At 37.8% G+C, this 17,319-nt stretch overlaps 1 protein-coding gene across 30 annotated transcripts in view; it reads left to right on the top strand.

Moving 5' to 3' along the window:
- FARS2 (phenylalanyl-tRNA synthetase 2, mitochondrial) overlaps window positions 1-17,319 on the top strand; it is a 538,971-nt gene that overhangs the window by 129,866 nt on the left and 391,786 nt on the right. For 23 of the 30 annotated variants that reach the window (XR_006202464.1, XR_006202465.1, XR_006202466.1 and 20 more), the window contains 3 exons: window positions 3,294-3,489; window positions 3,929-4,209; window positions 11,186-11,820. Coding sequence is in view for 24 of the 30 variants with exons in the window: in XM_042938006.1 (XP_042793940.1) it covers window positions 11,209-11,820 (612 nt within the window). In the remaining 6 variants the exon portion in view is untranslated. The remainder of the gene's footprint in view (window positions 1-3,293; window positions 3,490-3,928; window positions 4,210-11,185; window positions 11,821-17,319) is intronic. The other 7 variants (XM_042938002.1, XM_042937993.1, XM_042938004.1 and 4 more) reach the window with 4 other exon arrangements.

Raw genomic sequence — 17,319 nt, 5'->3', positions numbered from 1 at the left:
TTAGTGAGAATTTTCCTTTAGAAAGAAATGTTTGTTTAACCAAAATACAATGTAACACTTTAGCTTTAACATGCATTAAAGACTTCATTAATGGGTATAATTGAGAATCATTTATTTGGTATAGGATCTGGCATTAATTTCCTAGAAAATCTGAATATCTTAGGGAAATAACATTGAGTGATTGGCATGGTGATTGTGACAGTTGATTTATAGCTAGGGAGAGGAAATTGGAAAGGCACAGAAGTTTATACATGCCAAGCATTCTACCTGCATTGTTCTAAAAAAATAATTGCTTAGCGGGTCATTGCTATGGCCATGTTACATTTATACTGGTGGCATTTATTTTTGATGTAGTTATAAGTGGGTTTAGTATAGGCAATTAAGATGGCTAGAGCTCAACTCAACAGATATTTTAAAACAACTTCTTATAATCATAATTCAATATTTCATAATAAAGTTTAATTAAAAATTTAGTATCTGTTTAGAAAGTTTAGAAATATAAAAGTACAAAACAGAAAATAAGGACTGGGGATTATAACTATTAAATCTTGCTTAGTTCCTAAATATAATATGTGTATATTTATAGGTATAGATATATATTTACATAGTTAAGATCATATCATACATACAATTTTATATCCTATTTATCACTTTATAAGTATATGGTTGTATCATTAAAACTCTTTGAAACCATTATACTTTATGAGTGCATAATATTTTATTGTATGGTTCTATAATTTACTTAATCACTCCCTTGTTGGGGGATGTTTATGTTGTTTCTAATATTTTTGTATTATAAATCATGCTATAATGAAACTTCTTTGTGTTTAACTTCTGTCTTCATTTACATTATTTCCTTGTGATAAATTCCTAGAAAGGTAATTACCCTGTCAAAGGGTATGAACAGTTTTAAATCTCTTGGTATTACTGAATTCCCTTCTAGAAAGGTTGCACCAATAACACTCTCACTAATAATATAGCTGCCTTTTTAGAGACTTTTTTTTTTTTTTTTTTTGGTATTCATACTACTCAGCAGGAGCATAAACGTACTCTTGCTTTGCCCTTTTATGAGTAAAAGTTAACGGAAGTTGGGCATTTCCCCACCATTATTTTAGTGGGGTAAAATGTATAAACTGTGTTGACTGAGCCACGCTTCATATTTCTTGGTAGAAACTGGAGGTTAATGGAATGTGCCTAATCTCTTTTTTTTCTTTTTTTTTGGTATGGTTATGACCATATGTGGGTCATGTTTGCTAACTGTGCTTTGAAGAAATTACCAGTCAGGCAGACTTAATGCGCTGCCTGGTTTCATTTACATACAAGACTTAGAGAGAAATTGAAAGGACCGACTGTTTAAATCGTTACAAAATTCATTCATTCTAACAACAAACATTTGCTTGATGTTTTGCTAGTTCTAGTCACTTGTGCTAGATATATAGTGGTAAAGACAGTTTACAGTGTTCTCATGTGGCCTATTGAACAACCAAAAGCATCCAAGTATAATTTGTGACCATGTAACAAGATGCCTCAGATACCTTTTTATTTTTATATATTTATTAAATTCACTTAATTTACTTTTTTAAATAAAAATTGTGTATATTTAAGGTATATAATATAATTTTTTGATACACATATATGAAATGGTTTCTACAATCCAACTAATTCACAATCATTTCCTCACATAGTTACCATTTTTCTATGTTCAATGAGAGTATCTTAAATCTGCTCTCTGTGAATTTCCAGTATTCAATACAGTATTATAAACTATAGTTGATGTCATGCTGCATCTTTGTACCTTTTGACCAACATCTTTTCATTTCCCCCTCCACTCCACCCCTACCTTTCTACTCTTTATGCTTCTGTGTACTTGCTTTTTTAGATTCTACATTATAGGTGAGATCTTAACTAGACTTAAGTTGAAGTAGAAGGAACATTTACCTGGGAATTAGGCCACTATGTTCTCACCTCTGACTGACTCATTGGCTGCACATCCTTGGGGATATAGCTAATCTTTGACTTGGTATCTACAAAATATGACTGTTGGACTTCATGATCTCTGTGATCCTTTCTAGTTTTCTAATTTTTTAAATTCTTCTGAAGATTGAATAGCTCTCCCTATTTATAAGCTGAAATCCATATACTATTTTGGAAGCTAGTTTATATACTAAAAACACAATCTTGGGAATCATTTTTGATCGTTTTGGTTATAGAATCCTCATTTTTCTTATATGGGGGTCTAGATCTGCCCTAATATACCTACTAGTCACATGTGGCCAATTTCAATTAAAATTAAGTAAAATAAAATTGAAAATGAAATCCCTCAGTTGCACTGGCCGCATCTCAAATACTCAATAACCAGATGTGGCTGGTGTCTACCATATTTGACAGTGTGGATATAGGACAGTCCTGTCATTGCAGAAAGTTCTGTTGGATGGCATGGACCATTGGTTTTTGGTCAGAATAAGCTCTGTCTTGTAAATAACAACACCATTTGTCAAGAAGGGCTGGAAAAAAGTGATCCAGTGTCTAAGGTGTACTGCTTATGGTATGCTAGGACTTCTTTTTTTCTCTCATTTGGTTCCAGTGTCAATTTTTTAAGAAGCATTTTCTGTCCAAGTTGGAACATAGAACTAACTACATTGCTTTTGATACTTGCAGAAGATGAACTTTAGCCTCACTTCCCTTAAGGATTTTACGGTGTTAAAAGTCTTAAATGTCACTATATAATTTTTCTTTAAAAATAATTGTTTGGGGGCACCTGGGTGGCTCAGTTGGTTGAGCACCTGAGTCTTGATTTCAGCTTGGGTCATGATCTCACAGTTTGTGAGTTCCAGCCCTGCACTGCACTGATAGCACAGAGCCTACTTGGGATTCTCTGTCTCCCCCTCTCTCTGCCCCTCCCCTTCTCTCTCTCTCTCTCTCAAAGTAAATAAATAAACATTTAAAAAAATTGTTTTTACCGGAGTTTCAGTTTGGGATGATAAAAACAGTCCAGGAAGAGATGGTGGTGATGTTGCACAACATTGTCAATGTACTAAATGCCACGGAACTCTACACTTAAATTTTATGTGTATTTTAAGTGCAGAGAAAACAATTTGCTCTGATTACAAGGAAAATGAGTGTCAGGGTAGCATCAAAATAAAGCTCAATATATTGTCTTTCTGCTTTAGGAGGAAGAGTAGAGGGTTTAATTCTGTTAAATGTGTCCCAGACTGGGTTTCCCAGGAAGCAAACTCTGAGGTGAAGTTTAGCATGCAGGACACTTATTAATTATGTGGTATTGCTCTTGGCAGCAACACCTATGGGGGACTGAGAAGAAGCTGGATTGGGCGGAGGGAGAAGTTGAGCTTCCGCACAGTCCCAACGAAAATCTCAGCCACCTGCATGGGGGCCTGTCAGCCAGCCTTTCCTGAAACAAACCACCCACCATAATGGATGCAGACTGCTCCTGGAAGGTTGTATGACCCTGGGCAAGGCAGTTTTCTTGAGGTGAGGCTATCTTTAAAAAAGGCTGAAACCTGAGGGGCATCTGGGTGGATGAGTCCTTCTCTCTTGAGGGCGGATTTGGGTAGTGCAGCACAGTTACTCATGGTAGTAATGACATCAAGTCAGAAGTTTGTTTTCTAATAATCCACAGTTTTGGACTATGTAAATAGAGGACCAGAAAGTAAGAGAAGAAGGACTCTTGTGGTGTTAGGTAATTTCTACAACTATCAATACCCAAGAATAAAGAAAAGGCAGGTTCCAGTCAGATTTTTCATTTATTTTCTGTTTTGAATTTATTATTTGTAATTATTTATTTTTTTCTTATAAACACAAAGTTATGTAGTAGCTATAAGTAAATGTCATTTAGAGTACCATAATATTTTTTTTTATGTCCTGTGATCTGTAATTAGTCAAAGTAGCTTAAAATACTGTATGTTTGCAGAACTTGGAATGACCAAAGAAGGAAGGAAAATATGATGGAATGAATTAGCCCATCCTGTACACTGGAAGAGATGACCCCTTATCTTCATTGTTCCCATCATCAACAAACAACACCAGTGAGCACTTTTTATAGGGCTCTGAGGCTCTCACTCTAAAGCCAGCAGAGTGATTTTGCCTTCTGATGTTTATCGGAAAATGTATCAAAAGAAAGTCAGTATGAACTTACCTGAATAGCCTTTTAAAAAGAGTTTTGGCCCATTGCAGACATCTCAAAATGTCCTTGTAAGTAATAAAGTAATAAATGTCCTTGTAAGTAAAATGTCATTGCATTTTTTAGTAGTAGTGACTACCTATAGCATATTTTTTTCAAGTCATGGTAGAGTGAGAAGTACACAGAGTTCCTTATGTAGTCAATGTATGACATTTTTATATTTATTTTATTGCACTAAAACTTTTACCACTGACTAAAGAAACTATTATTTATACCTTTGTTTTTGTTCCTCTTTTGTCTCCATCTTATTTTTCTTCAGTGGCTTAGAGTATATTGGAAAGGTCATGGGATTTTAAAGTTAGAAGACAAGGATTCGAGGCCCCTATTTTCTACTTTTATCCATGGGAATTGAGTTATGTCACTTATGAACTGGTATTTCTTTTTCTGTGAATTGTGATGAATAATTATGTGTACTGCAGGAGGTCTTATTGGAATCAATAATAATAAAATGCATGTGAAACTATTTTATAAAATGTAAACATTCTTGTTATTAATGCATATTTTTTCAAAAGCGATACTGCCTTCTTGATAAGGAGCTGTGCTGTATTCCTATAGGATATTCCTGTAGGATATTCTGACTTACAATGATTGGTTGATCGAAAAGTAGGCCTAACATTCAGTTAAGAAAGCTCTGGGGACCCAAGAGATTGGAGTGAAATGGGTTAAAATTAAGGCTGTGCCAGGAAGACAGGTTATCTGGTACTAAGTAATATTCAGATCAATATCCACCAGCCTCCAGAATCCTTGGTTGGTGACTTTCTTGGATTTGTACAGAATGTATATTAAATATTTATTTATTTATGAAAAATCAGTAATCTTTGGGTCTGTCTAGAAAAATATTCTAGTGATTGCTCTCTGCTGTTAGGTTGTTCCTGGATGACAGGTCACGAATTAACAGGTACTTCTTTTTGGCTGACTCCTGACTTCCTAGTAACCACATCAATCATCCTTGTTTCTCTAGTATTTTCCTACACATTCTGGGCTTATACTTTCTCTAAATCAGTTTCCTTTTACTTTTTCAAATTTTTCATGTTTCTCCTAATTTTTATTTTCTACAAATAACTCTTAAATGGATTCCCCTTAATTTCATGCACAGTGCCCTCCTCTGACCCTGTTTTCTAATATTTATAACTTTTCACTCTAAATTACAGCATTTGTCTTTGAAAAAAAAAATCACATTTATTTGGTGAATTTGAGATCATACACAGTATTTTTATTTATAAATCTACAGCTTTCCTTGAGAGATTAGGACCATCTATTAAAAGTTCCTTCAGCTTCCCTTCCTTGAGTCTCAGAAGTTTTAAATATTTTCATTTATTCTCTCATTGGTATCCTCCTTCATTTTTACATCTTCTGTTCATTTCTTAACCCATTATTGTCACATTGTGACTCTCGGTCTAAATTTCTGTCTTGTCTAGCAAGACAGTGGGATGCAGGATGAAAAGTGAGATATGGCTAATGTCCGGGAAAAGACAAGAGCCCTGAATAAGGGTCCTCGCCCTGTTTTTATTAGGATCAGAAGGCTTGCAAACATGGAGAGGGATGTGCACAAAGAGACAATGAATCTGTGAATATTACCTTGTGGATGTGAGGGAAAGGGGGTCTTGAAGATATCTGGGGTTAGGGGTTTGGGTTAATACAAAGCAAAATCCTAATGCTAGGCAGTTGGGCGGAAGGTTGTTTACAGCAGACATGAGGCAACACTTCTGTTTATCTTAGCTAGCCTAGGGGATGAGTCAGGGGAAATAATCTCAGAGTTAACAAAGCACCTTTCTTTTTGTTGATCATCTCCACTCTGGGCTGTTACACCTGCAGTGCAGTGGTCTGTAGCCCAATTTACCTATTTACCCAACTTGGTCCTTTCCTCCTGTGAAAGCAGCTTTTTGCTATAGTACTAAATTGGGGGTGCTTCCACCCTGAATATCTAATCTTGTTTATTTCATATACCTATGTATTGGGCACCTTTGTACCCATTTCTGGGCCTTTGCCCCTCCCTTTCTATTCTGGGGACTCTGTACCTCCTCTCTATTCTGGGATGCCTTTGCACCTCCCTATTCTTGGTTGCCTTGTCTTGTTTGCCCAAATGCGGGTGTGAGCATCCTATGGCTTTGTATTTCTTTATGCCTTGCTAACCCATTGGTGTAAGCCTGGGGGATTCTTAAGTTTATCCCCCACCCATTATAATCTGATTTCTGTCCTCACTCAGCCATTGAAATATTGAAATTGCCCTGTTGATGATCATCTTGTCAAATAATTCTTTACTTTGCTCCTTGCCTAACCTCTTTGTTATGCTTTATCCTTTGACCAATTTTCTTTCCATCCTTTTCGGTTTTTCTTCTTTTACTTCTTCCCTCCTCTTTTATCCAGTATCAGGGGTAGTGCTAGAGTCTGGGTATACAAAGATTTACATGAGAGAGAGAGAGAGTTAGTTAGTTCTACTCTCAAGAACCACATAGTCTAACAAGAAGACAAATAGTAATAATATAGCACGCTAAGGATTGCACATTCAGTAGCATTAAGGTTCAGAAAACACCTTGGTTTCCATCTAAAACTTCATTGTGCTTAGCTTCTGTGATACTGTACTCTTTGGTTCTCTTCTGGCTTATTCTTTATATACCCTTCCCTTGGAAATATGATAATTTCTAAGAGTTCAGTCTTTTGCCGATTTTTATTTTTGTTCTCACTTGCCCATGGATTCTCATATACCCTTATGATGTTACCTCTTACCTCTATACACATAACTTTCAAGGTCTACATTTCTAGCACTAATCTCTCACTTCATTTTCAAACCCATACTACAGACTGATTCCTAGAAATTACTAACATGACTGTCTTAACCCATTCTTAACTTCAACCTATCCAAAGCTATTTCCTTCTCCAACCACAAATACACATATGAAAATCACTTGAACAGACAAACAAAATTCATCCTGTGTTTCTTCAGTGAATAACTTTATTGTTTTCTCTGTTATCTGGTCTCTAGAAGTCTCTGGGTCATTTCCAACTCTTGATTCAACTCATCTCTTACATATTGGGCATTGGGTTAAGTATATTATGAACAAGATCTAGTTTAATTCTTTTACTATGAGGTTGGTATTGTTTTCTAAATTTTTATACATGAGAAACTTGAGAGTCTGAAAGATCAGGCGGTGGTATGTCTGAGGATAATACGCAGTGCCTGACTGGCCAACTTAGGGTCACACCCACGTGGGTGTCTGCAAAGTGTGGTCTTTTGCCCATTGTATTGTATTGACTCTTCTCACGGTTGGTCTCACGGTCTCTTCTCTACCAATGTTAGCACATTTAACATCCACATTTGTACTTTTGTTACTTTTTGTGGCTCTATAATCTGCATATATTTGTGACTAGGAAGAGATTCTTAATAGTGTGGAAGAACTTTTCAGTGAATTAAGCTAAAACAGGGCTCAGCAGACTTTTCTGTAAAGAACAAGATAGTAAGTATTTTAGGTCTTTGCTGCTAAAGACCTAGTCTCTGGCAGCTATTCAGCTCTGCCTTAAGAGTAGAGAAGCCACCACAGACAAACTATAAATGAAGGGGCATTGCTGCAGTCCAAGAAAGCTATTTACAAAAAACAGAACATGGGCAGGTTTGGTCCTATGGTTCTAGGTTAAATAGTATTTCACTTCCACTATCTAAACTAATGGGTTTTATTTGATGTATTAATTTATTCATTCCTGTATTCATTTGTGCACTTAAAATGCAATTATGTGTAATCATGTTCACATAAGAAAGAAGTTAAGAGAGGTAATTAAAGATGTATGATTTGAATTTAACAGTCTGGCTCTATTGATTGAGAAGTACTTGAGTTGCTCAGAGTTCTGAACTTTGTTCTTGGGAAGATGTAAGAGTTTCTGCAAGTTGCATGATCTGCTTAAGCCTTAGTTTCTTTGTAAAGTGGTAGGAATAGTACTTACCTCACAGTGTTGTTGAAAGCATGAGATAAAAGACCTGCCGGGGCGCCTGGGTGGCGCAGTCGGTTAAGCGTCCGACTTCAGCCAGGTCACGATCTCGCGGTCCGTGAGTTCGAGCCCCGCGTCAGGCTCTGGGCTGATGGCTCGGAGCCTGGAGCCTGTTTCCGATTCTGTGTCTCCCTCTCTCTCTGCCCCTCCCCCATTCATGCTCTGTCTCTCTCTGTCCCAAAAATAAATAAAAAACGTTGAAAAAAAAAATAAAAAAAAAAAAAGACCTGCCATATCAATAGAAGTCTGACTGCCATTGGTGGTATTTTCCCATGGCTCCTGTGTTTTCCACATGAACTTTTTTTTTTTTAATGTTTATTTGTTTTGACACACACATACACACCCACAGCCACAGCCACACACGAGTGAGGGAGGATAGAGAGAGAGGAAGGGAGAGAATCCCAAGCAGGCTCCGTGTTCTTAGCACAGAGCTCCAGGCTGGGCTCTGTCTCAAGAACCATGAGATCATGACCTGAGGCAAAATCCGGAGTCCAGTGCTTAACCAACTGAGTCACCAGGTGCCCCTTGAACTCTTATAGGAAATTTGACAGAGACAAAAGGAAAGGAATCTTGCTGGATGGAACTGGGAATGTTATCATAATCATTATTCTCTCCCTGTAAGAGATGATAATAGAAGAAAGAAACCCAAGTAATTGTTTTAAGTGGGGAGAATACACAGTGGGGAACATAATGCCAGGGCTGAGCAGGTTAGATAAAAAGCCTGGAAAAGAAGACAAGATAATTAAACTTTCCTAAGTAAGGTAGAGGTGGGGTGAGGAGAACAAAGAAGGGGCATGAGGATAGGGCACAGATGTGGGAACAGAACCTAGAAGTGCATGTGTAAAGGGCTAGGAATTGAGAAGGAAAAGACAGTCAGCAACCCTTGATTAACTGCACCAATAGCACCTTCCCCAGAAGAATTCTGAACTTTGTGTAACAGCATATGCCTTTGGAGGGAAGAAATGCTTTCTCATGTCTTGCCAAGGGTGCTGAGCTAGGTAGCTAATAACCTAACAGCCTGAGTTTGTGCCAAGATGTATAAGGTGGCACATGCATATTTAAAATTCCTATCTCTTGCATTGACAAGCCCCTGAATACTGTACATAGGAAGACAGATTCCCCCTGAAGCTCACCCAAAAACACTTTTAGAAACAACTGACAAAATAATGCCGTATTCGAATAAATCCAGGGAGTTCCCGGGTATCTTGTGTCATGACAGTAGTCTCTGGCAAAGGTATAATGCACAGGCTTCTAATAAGCAATCACACACACCCACAATAACTTAACTTGTAGCTAGATATTTTCAGTTGCACTTTTGAACCAGTTACACTCTGCTCCTGGGTACATGCTCAGTATGCTTTTGATGGTCACTTGGAACAATAGAATTCCCTTCTAATGCAGCTTACTATGACGAAGGTATGTACTTTCTTAGTATGATTATAGGGCCATTAAAGTAAAATAACCACTTGGTTGTATGCTTTAAAGTAGCTCAATAGATAAAAACAATTCTAAAAGTTTGAAGGTGATTTCGGTGATTTAATTCATAGTAAATTTTTTTATGAACATAGGGAAATGACATCTAAGGATTTTTATTACTGAGATGCCTGAGTCAGTTTAAAATTTGCTTCTATGACCATACATTAGTGGCCCAGACTCTTCCTCTGTTGTCTTAACTCTTCAGTGCCCTAAAGTTCAGTCAGCTATACCTGGGTCTTTGTCACCTTTTTGTTTATTTGTTTGTTTGTTTGTTTGTTTATTTTGAGAGAGAGAGAGCACGTGTGCACATGCACGTGTGCAAGCGGGGGAGGGGCAGAGAGAGACAGGGAGAGAGAGAATCTCAGGCTCCATGCTCTCAGTGCACAACTCATGAACTGTGAGATCATGACTTGAGCCGACATCAAGAGTCAGCCACTTAGCCATCTTAGCCACCTCATCTTTGACATTGAATGGCCTGTGCCAGGTGACTTCTGAAGTGACTTTCTACTGTGAAATTTGATGATGCTTGTCTTAAATTAATTAATTTGGTCTCTTCTTAGATTAAATTCTAGGCATTTTTTGTTTTTTAAAGATTTAGTCAGTGCTTTGTTTTCTGACTGCTCTGTATCCCTAGCCATGTAAGTGTAGCCCTTCTCCTGGTTTATTGTGGGTGTATAGTAGAAACTTGCTCTTTCGCAAAACAAAAATACAATGGTAGGATGCTGCAGTGGTATGACACACATTTAAATGACACGACCAAATGTGAGTACAGAAAAGATTTGCATTTATAAAAATAACTTCAGCTGTCCATTGGTATAGTCTATCACTTTGTATAATATTTCCTGAAGTTGTTTGTTTTTGTTTTTATAAAAGTGAAAACTAAAATAACCACCACCTGAAGTGGTGTATTTTATTTGAAACATCAAAAAAATTTTAATGTGATAACAATTTTGTAACATTACGTAACAACATTTTGTAATATATGGGATAATCCAGAAGTCATGTCTGTCACAGGTAAGCAGAACTTTGTAGTTAGGAGGATCAACAGAAATGTGCAGGATGGCTGTTTCAAATATCATCTGTTTGTTCTGCTGTATGTAATCATGTGTTTCCTTTAATTAATGAGACTTTGCTAGGGTAAGCCAAGCCCTCCCTGTCTTTTAGATGATCCCTCTAAACTTTTTGGTTCTTGAATAGTCCAAATACAAGGAAATTGTCACATTTAAAGTTTTATTCAACATAAGGGATTCAGGACATGACATGATGTGATAAAGGAAGATTTCTTCAAACTCAAGGACAAGGGAAGGACAACTTGAGAGTAGGTGTCTAAAAGTGACGTCCAAGGTTCTTTTGACTTAGAGCGGTGACTATTAAGCCTCTGGCAGCAGATTTCCTTAATTTGATCTGTGTGGAGGAGGTTGTGGGGAGACAGATGTCAGGACAGTGAGGGGTTGGGAGGAGACACAAAGGACATGTTTACTTTTTACAGTGTGAAGCCTGACCTGTGCTTTGCACGTGTGCTCTTTCCAGACTCTGTGAAATAAGTTTCTACAATGATTTGTTCGACACTCAGGAGAGTTGGCCACGTGCATATCTACCTGGTGAGGAAGGCCAGCGGTGTCTCCAAAGGCCATCATCAACAAACTGTGGGCTCAAGACCTGCTGCTTCAGAGTTTGCTGCCCGAGGAGCTTCGGGCAACGTGCTGGAGCTGCTGGGCAAATCCTACCCTCAGGACAACTACAGCAACCTCTCCCGGAAAGTTCTCTCCAGGGTTGGTAGGAATCTGCACAATCAGCAGCATCACCCTCTTTGGCTGATCAAGGAGAGGGTGAAGGAACACTTCTACCAGCAGTATGTGGGCCGCTTTGGGACTCCGCTGTTCTCAGTTTATGACGACCTTTCTCCAGTGGTCACCACCTGGCAGAACTTTGACAGCCTACTCATCCCAGCCGACCACCCCAGCCGGAAGAAGGGAGACAACTATTACGTGAATGGGACTCACATGCTGCGAGCTCACACGTCCGCACACCAGTGGGACCTGCTGCGTGCTGGGCTGGATGCCTTCCTGGTGGTGGGTGATGTCTACCGGCGCGACCAGATCGACTCCCAGCACTACCCAGTGTTCCACCAGCTGGAGGGGGTCCGACTCTTCTCGAAGCATGAGGTGAGTCTTGAGACAATTCTTATCCTTGACAGAAGGCCTGGATGTTCTTGTTGAAGTCCCTAAAGTTTATCTCAATGAAACCACTTGTCCTTGATCTCATTTTGCATTTGTGTATTATACATCCTTGATGATTTCCTTTGTACAGGCCAAGCCTCAATATTTTTGATTGATTTGTTGTGTTGGTACCTACAGAAATTAGTGGGCTTTTGTTTTTGCCTGTCTGACCTTATTCTTTCAATATTGACCTGCTTTTTTCAGAATTTCTTCGTATGAATGAATAGTCAGTGGTTCAGATCTGTCCTCAATCCAAAATGAGGAACATACAGTGCTGAAATCTGTGGTCAGATTATTCCAGTTCTCGGTTCGTAAGAGTTAATTATGTGTTCATGCTATTAGAGGTTAATGAATTTCTTATACAGTATAGGGGACTGGCAATTTATTGGCTGAGATTGGAAACTGTTATTACCCCAAGCTCTTCCCTTACCCTTCCCTGCTTTACATTTGTAGGTGCTTTACATTTTTTTCTTTGTGAGGTGTCTTAGTTGTTGCTGTTCCTCAAGTGTATGTGTGGATGCTTAGCGCTTTTTGATTGAGAAATCTGATATTCTAGTTATTCTTAAAAGCACCCAGCACCTTGCATTTGTTAGTTGATATCATAATATATTGATTTCCTAAATTTTTTTTGGCAAATTATGAAAATCCCTAAAAGCTTGAGTCGGTTTCCTAAAAACCTGCATTAGCACTAGTCTTTCATTCATTTATTTTTAAGTCTCTATTTTTTTTAAGTTTATTTATTTTGAGAGAGAGAGAGAGTATGAGCAGGGGAGGGGCAGGGAGAGAATCCCAAGCAGGCTCTGTGCTGTCAGTGCGGAGCCCAATGCAGGGCTTGAATTCACGAGCCAGGAGATCCTGACCTGATCTGAAACCAAGAGTCGGACACTTAACCAGTTGAGCCACCCAGGTGCCCCTCTCTGTTTTTTATGTAAGAAACAAATGGACTTAAATGAAGCACAGCAAGTATTTTACTTTTACTCCTTTAGCACTTCTTCCAAATGTGTTCATTGAAATAGGAGGGATGATTATCATCACAAAACTCCCTCCTGTGAACATAAGCTAAATGGGTTGTTGGACATGGAAAGGAATAGTATATGATCCCTAGGCTAATAAGTGACCATTGTTTTCTTGTATTAAATGAGTCGTGTCATACAAGACAACTGTTTGCCTCAGGATGTGCTGTTTTCCTGTGAGTCTGTGATAATACAGCAGTAGGTTAGCTTTACACAAAAAGGCCACCCAAACTTGATTGCAGAGCTGCTTAAATGAGCACTCTTACTGGTTGGAATAGCTGTCTATTTTCTAAGTCAGACTTAGTACTATTAATAAGGATATGGGTTTATTGGGCAATGAAAAGGAAGTGAACAAAGACAGGTGAAAGTCGAGGAAATAAGACCAAGTGGTAGAATGTCACCTACAGTTAATGTCCTGGAGGAGACGTATGCTAGTAATATGATGTCCAGGTCACAGCAGCGGGCAGGTGCTCAGCCCAGCTTACCTCATTAAAACACCGAGAAAGGAAAGCGCTCACTAATTTGTAAGCCTGAATGCCTTGAAAGTGGCAGGGAAAGCTTCGAGACTTACGCTAGCATTTTAATGGAGGAAAAATCCTTGGAAGGTGGAAAATAGGAAGAGGGGTAGGAAACTGATCTTCATCTTGTTTTCTTATTTGGGGTCCAGTCCAATTTAGTGGGTAGCAAACATGACTAATCTGGACTGATAATGTTACTGTATTTTCTGCTGTATAGTTAAAAAAATTATACACAATACCTACACATATAAAACTAATGATATAGTTTGATAAGAGTTCCTGTTTATTGTTTCGTTCACTCCTCTTGAAAACTTCATGAGATCGATTGTTTACATTTGAACCATGAGGAATCTGAAGTCCCCAAACGTTGCCCCAGGTTACCCATCCAGTTGGTGGTAGGGTTAAAACTTGAACTCAGGTATTTGTAGTTCATTGTCCATTCTTCTATATTCTGTTGCTTTTCAGGGGGCTGCTTTGTAAGTGGAACCTGTTTATGACCCAAGTAAAATGTTAGTTTCAAGAATGGTGTTGGGGTGAGAGAGGGTTTTTTTTTGTTTTTGTTTTTGTTTTTTAATTCTTGGCCTCAACTAAAGTGTTGGTACTAAGTCTGACCTAATCTTAACCCTCAAAAAAAAGTTTTTTCCTTCTTTTAGTTTATTCCCCTAGGAATAGGACTTTTAAGTAACTTTAATCATGTTACTTATGTAATATGTAATTAACAATTATATTATTATCTTTTAATAATACAGAAGTCTGGTTTTTAACAATCTTTGTAATTATTGTTTTAATCGCTATAAGGTATATGTCAACAAGAAGAAAAGTAAATACAGAGGTATGGGTAAAAGAAATAATGATAAGCCTAGAAATGGCTGAATTATGACTCTCTCTCTCTCTCTCTCTCTCTCTGTCTATATATGTGTGACACACACATATATATTTTAACTATCAATTGTTAAGAAAACCTTTTTATTTAGAAAAAAGTTAAACATATCAGTACTCACAAATCTAAATGGGTTAAATTTACCAATTGAAGACATATATTATCAGGGGTGCCTGGGTGGCTCAGTTAGTTAAGTGTCTGACTTTGGCTCAGGTCATGATCTTGCAGTTCAGGAGTTCGAGCCCCACACCGAGCTCTTTGCTTACAGCTTGGAGCCTTGGAGCCTGCTTTGGATTCTCTGTCTCTCTCTCTCTTTACCCCTTCCCCACTTGCTCTCTGTCTGTCTGTCTGTCTCTCTCTCTCAAAAATAAACAGAAAAAAAAGACATACATTATCATAATGGATGTTTTTCAATTAGAGAGGTCCAAAACAAAACGATATTAGAGGCTGAAAATAAAGGGCAGGAAAAAGATATATCAAAAAATACTTACCAAAAGAAAGCTGGTACAGCAATATTAATATTAGACAAAATAGAATTTATGGGAACAATGATAAGTATGAATAAAGAATACATCAACCATGATGCTTTATGAATCAGAAATTTTAATGTGTCCAACATCATAGCCGTAATACATAAACCAAAACTGAAGAAATAAAAGTTAAATTTGATAAATTTATAACCATAGTAGAATTTAAATGACCTGAATCAAAAATCAATGGATTAAGAAGACAAAATGAGTAAATATGCAGACAACCTGAAAACATGATTAACAGGCTTGATTTATGTTTATGTTTAAAATTTTGTAGCTAAACTAAAATCCTGTAACTATACACACACACCGATTCTGTCCCCAGAGTCAAAGGCATACAGTGTGGGCTACTTACAATAACTTGTCCATAGACTAGCGGACAGCTGAAGTCTAAACAATTGTCAAAGAATCAATAACATAGAACTATGCTTGACTGCAATGTAGTTTAGGTAGAAAGCAGGAAGAAAAGAAAATAAAAACTTTTCACATCCTCAGACGTTTAAAAATTCACAGCTATAGTATTCATGGGTTAAAGAGACATATTACAGTAAATTACAAATCACTTACCACTAACCAGCAATGAAAACACTCTTTAGACTGCTCAGATGTGGGGGAAAATAGTCACTTTATTTTGTAGAAACATAAAACAAAATGGGTTGGATATAGCTAAAAAGGTACTTGTAGTACATTTAATTTAAAATATATTTAGGAAAAAATTATTTTTTAAGTTTCTTTGAAAAAAAATTGTTTTTTAATGTGGGGTGTCTGGGTGGCTCAGGCGGTTGGGTGTCCACCTTTGGCTCGGGTCATGATCTGAGTCTGTGAGTTCGAGCCCTGCGTCAGGCTCTGTGCTGACAGCTCGGAGCCTGGAGCCTGCTTCGGATTCTGTGTCTCCCTCTCTGTGAGCCTCCCCTGCTCATGCTCTGTCTTTCTCTGTCTCAAAAATAAATAAACATTAAAAAAAAATAAAAAACATTTTTTTAATGTTTATTCTTGAGGGAGAGAGAGACAGAGCATGAGCAGGGGAGGGGCAGAATCTGAAGCAGGCTCCAGGCTCTGAGCTGTCAGCACAGAGCCCGATGCGGGGTTGAACTCATAAACCGTGTGATCGTGACCCAAGCCGAAGTTGGATGCTTAACCGACTGAGCCACCCAGGTGCCCCAGGAAAAATTTTAAACCCTGAAAAATATCTATCAACTAAGTTCAGTTTAAGATGCTAAAGCAAACAGCATTGTTTTTAAAAAATGGAAGATAGGCGGGTTGAATAGTTTTTAATAGTCACAAATCTTACAAAACAGAGCAACTGGAATAGCAAAGCCCATCTCCAACACAGCTGGGTGACAAGTTCTCCCTCAGATCTTCACAAATGCTGGGAACTCACAACTGACAGCTGGACGATCTGCATTGTGTCAGCAACTGAGGCCATGGAGGGAACCAGTGGTGGCTCAGGAGATCTGAGTCTCTCAGAGAATAAACTTTGGAGAACCAAATTTACTAGCAGGCCTTTGACATTTAGTACTGGTTAATAACATTGTTCACCAATGACCACCAACATCCCAAAAAGAAGGGTCAGGGCCAGCCTTTTGGGTCTCCTGATGGAAGAATACAATGCCAACTCTAAAGTCTTGCCAAAAAATTTGGACCTGAATCTGATCAAATCTCTAGATCCAGCTCCAAATTTATAGAAAGTACAGAGTACAGAGAAACATGTTAAACAACACCATGGAGAATTAATAAGCAAAATCCAGCCTGTGGGAAATGTGACAGCAATGCTACTCAAGATGTTACCTGCATAATGAATAAATAGAAGAATCAAAAGGAAGACCTTAGAAATGTTTAAGGAGCAGTGTTTAGAAATGTTTTAGCCATCATATTCAATTTGTTGAATAGCATATAATAAATTGCTTCTGGTGTTCTTAGATGATCTTGGCGAGTTGCACGTGCTCAGAGTGTTTAGTAGTTGTGCACAGTGGGACCGGGTCTTAGTATAAGACCGACTGGAAATCTAAAACCATCCTTTCAACACAGATAGTTTGAGAAGCCCTGCTCTACAGGATAAATGATTCAGTTTTGTCAAATAAATGGCAAGAACATTAAAGATGAGAAGAAAGATCAAGTAATCACAATCTATCTCTTGATAGATCCTATCAAGAGAAAACATCTTTAAGGGAAGAAATCATTTGAGACCACTGGGAATTTGAGTACTAACTGAATATTTAAATTTAATGAGTTCTTTTATTTTTATTTTTAAAGGTATGATCATTGTATTATATTTTTATAAAGTCATTTTCTTTTAGATATACATATTGAAATACTGTGGGTGAAATGATCAGATGTCTGTGGTTTTCTTCAGAATAATATGGGGATAGGCATTTGGGGATGAATGGAAGAGGATTGGTCATGAATTGTTAATTATCTAAGCTGGATGTTGGATATGTGAGGATTCATTATCCTTTCTACTTTTGCACATATTTGAAATTTTTCTGATAAAAGTTTAAAGAAAA

This window comes from Panthera leo, chromosome B2 (assembly GCF_018350215.1).
Source record: "Panthera leo isolate Ple1 chromosome B2, P.leo_Ple1_pat1.1, whole genome shotgun sequence".
NCBI lineage: Eukaryota > Metazoa > Chordata > Mammalia > Carnivora > Felidae > Panthera > Panthera leo.
Note: the sequence above shows the minus strand (reverse complement) of the source record. Positions and strands in the feature narration are given on the sequence as shown.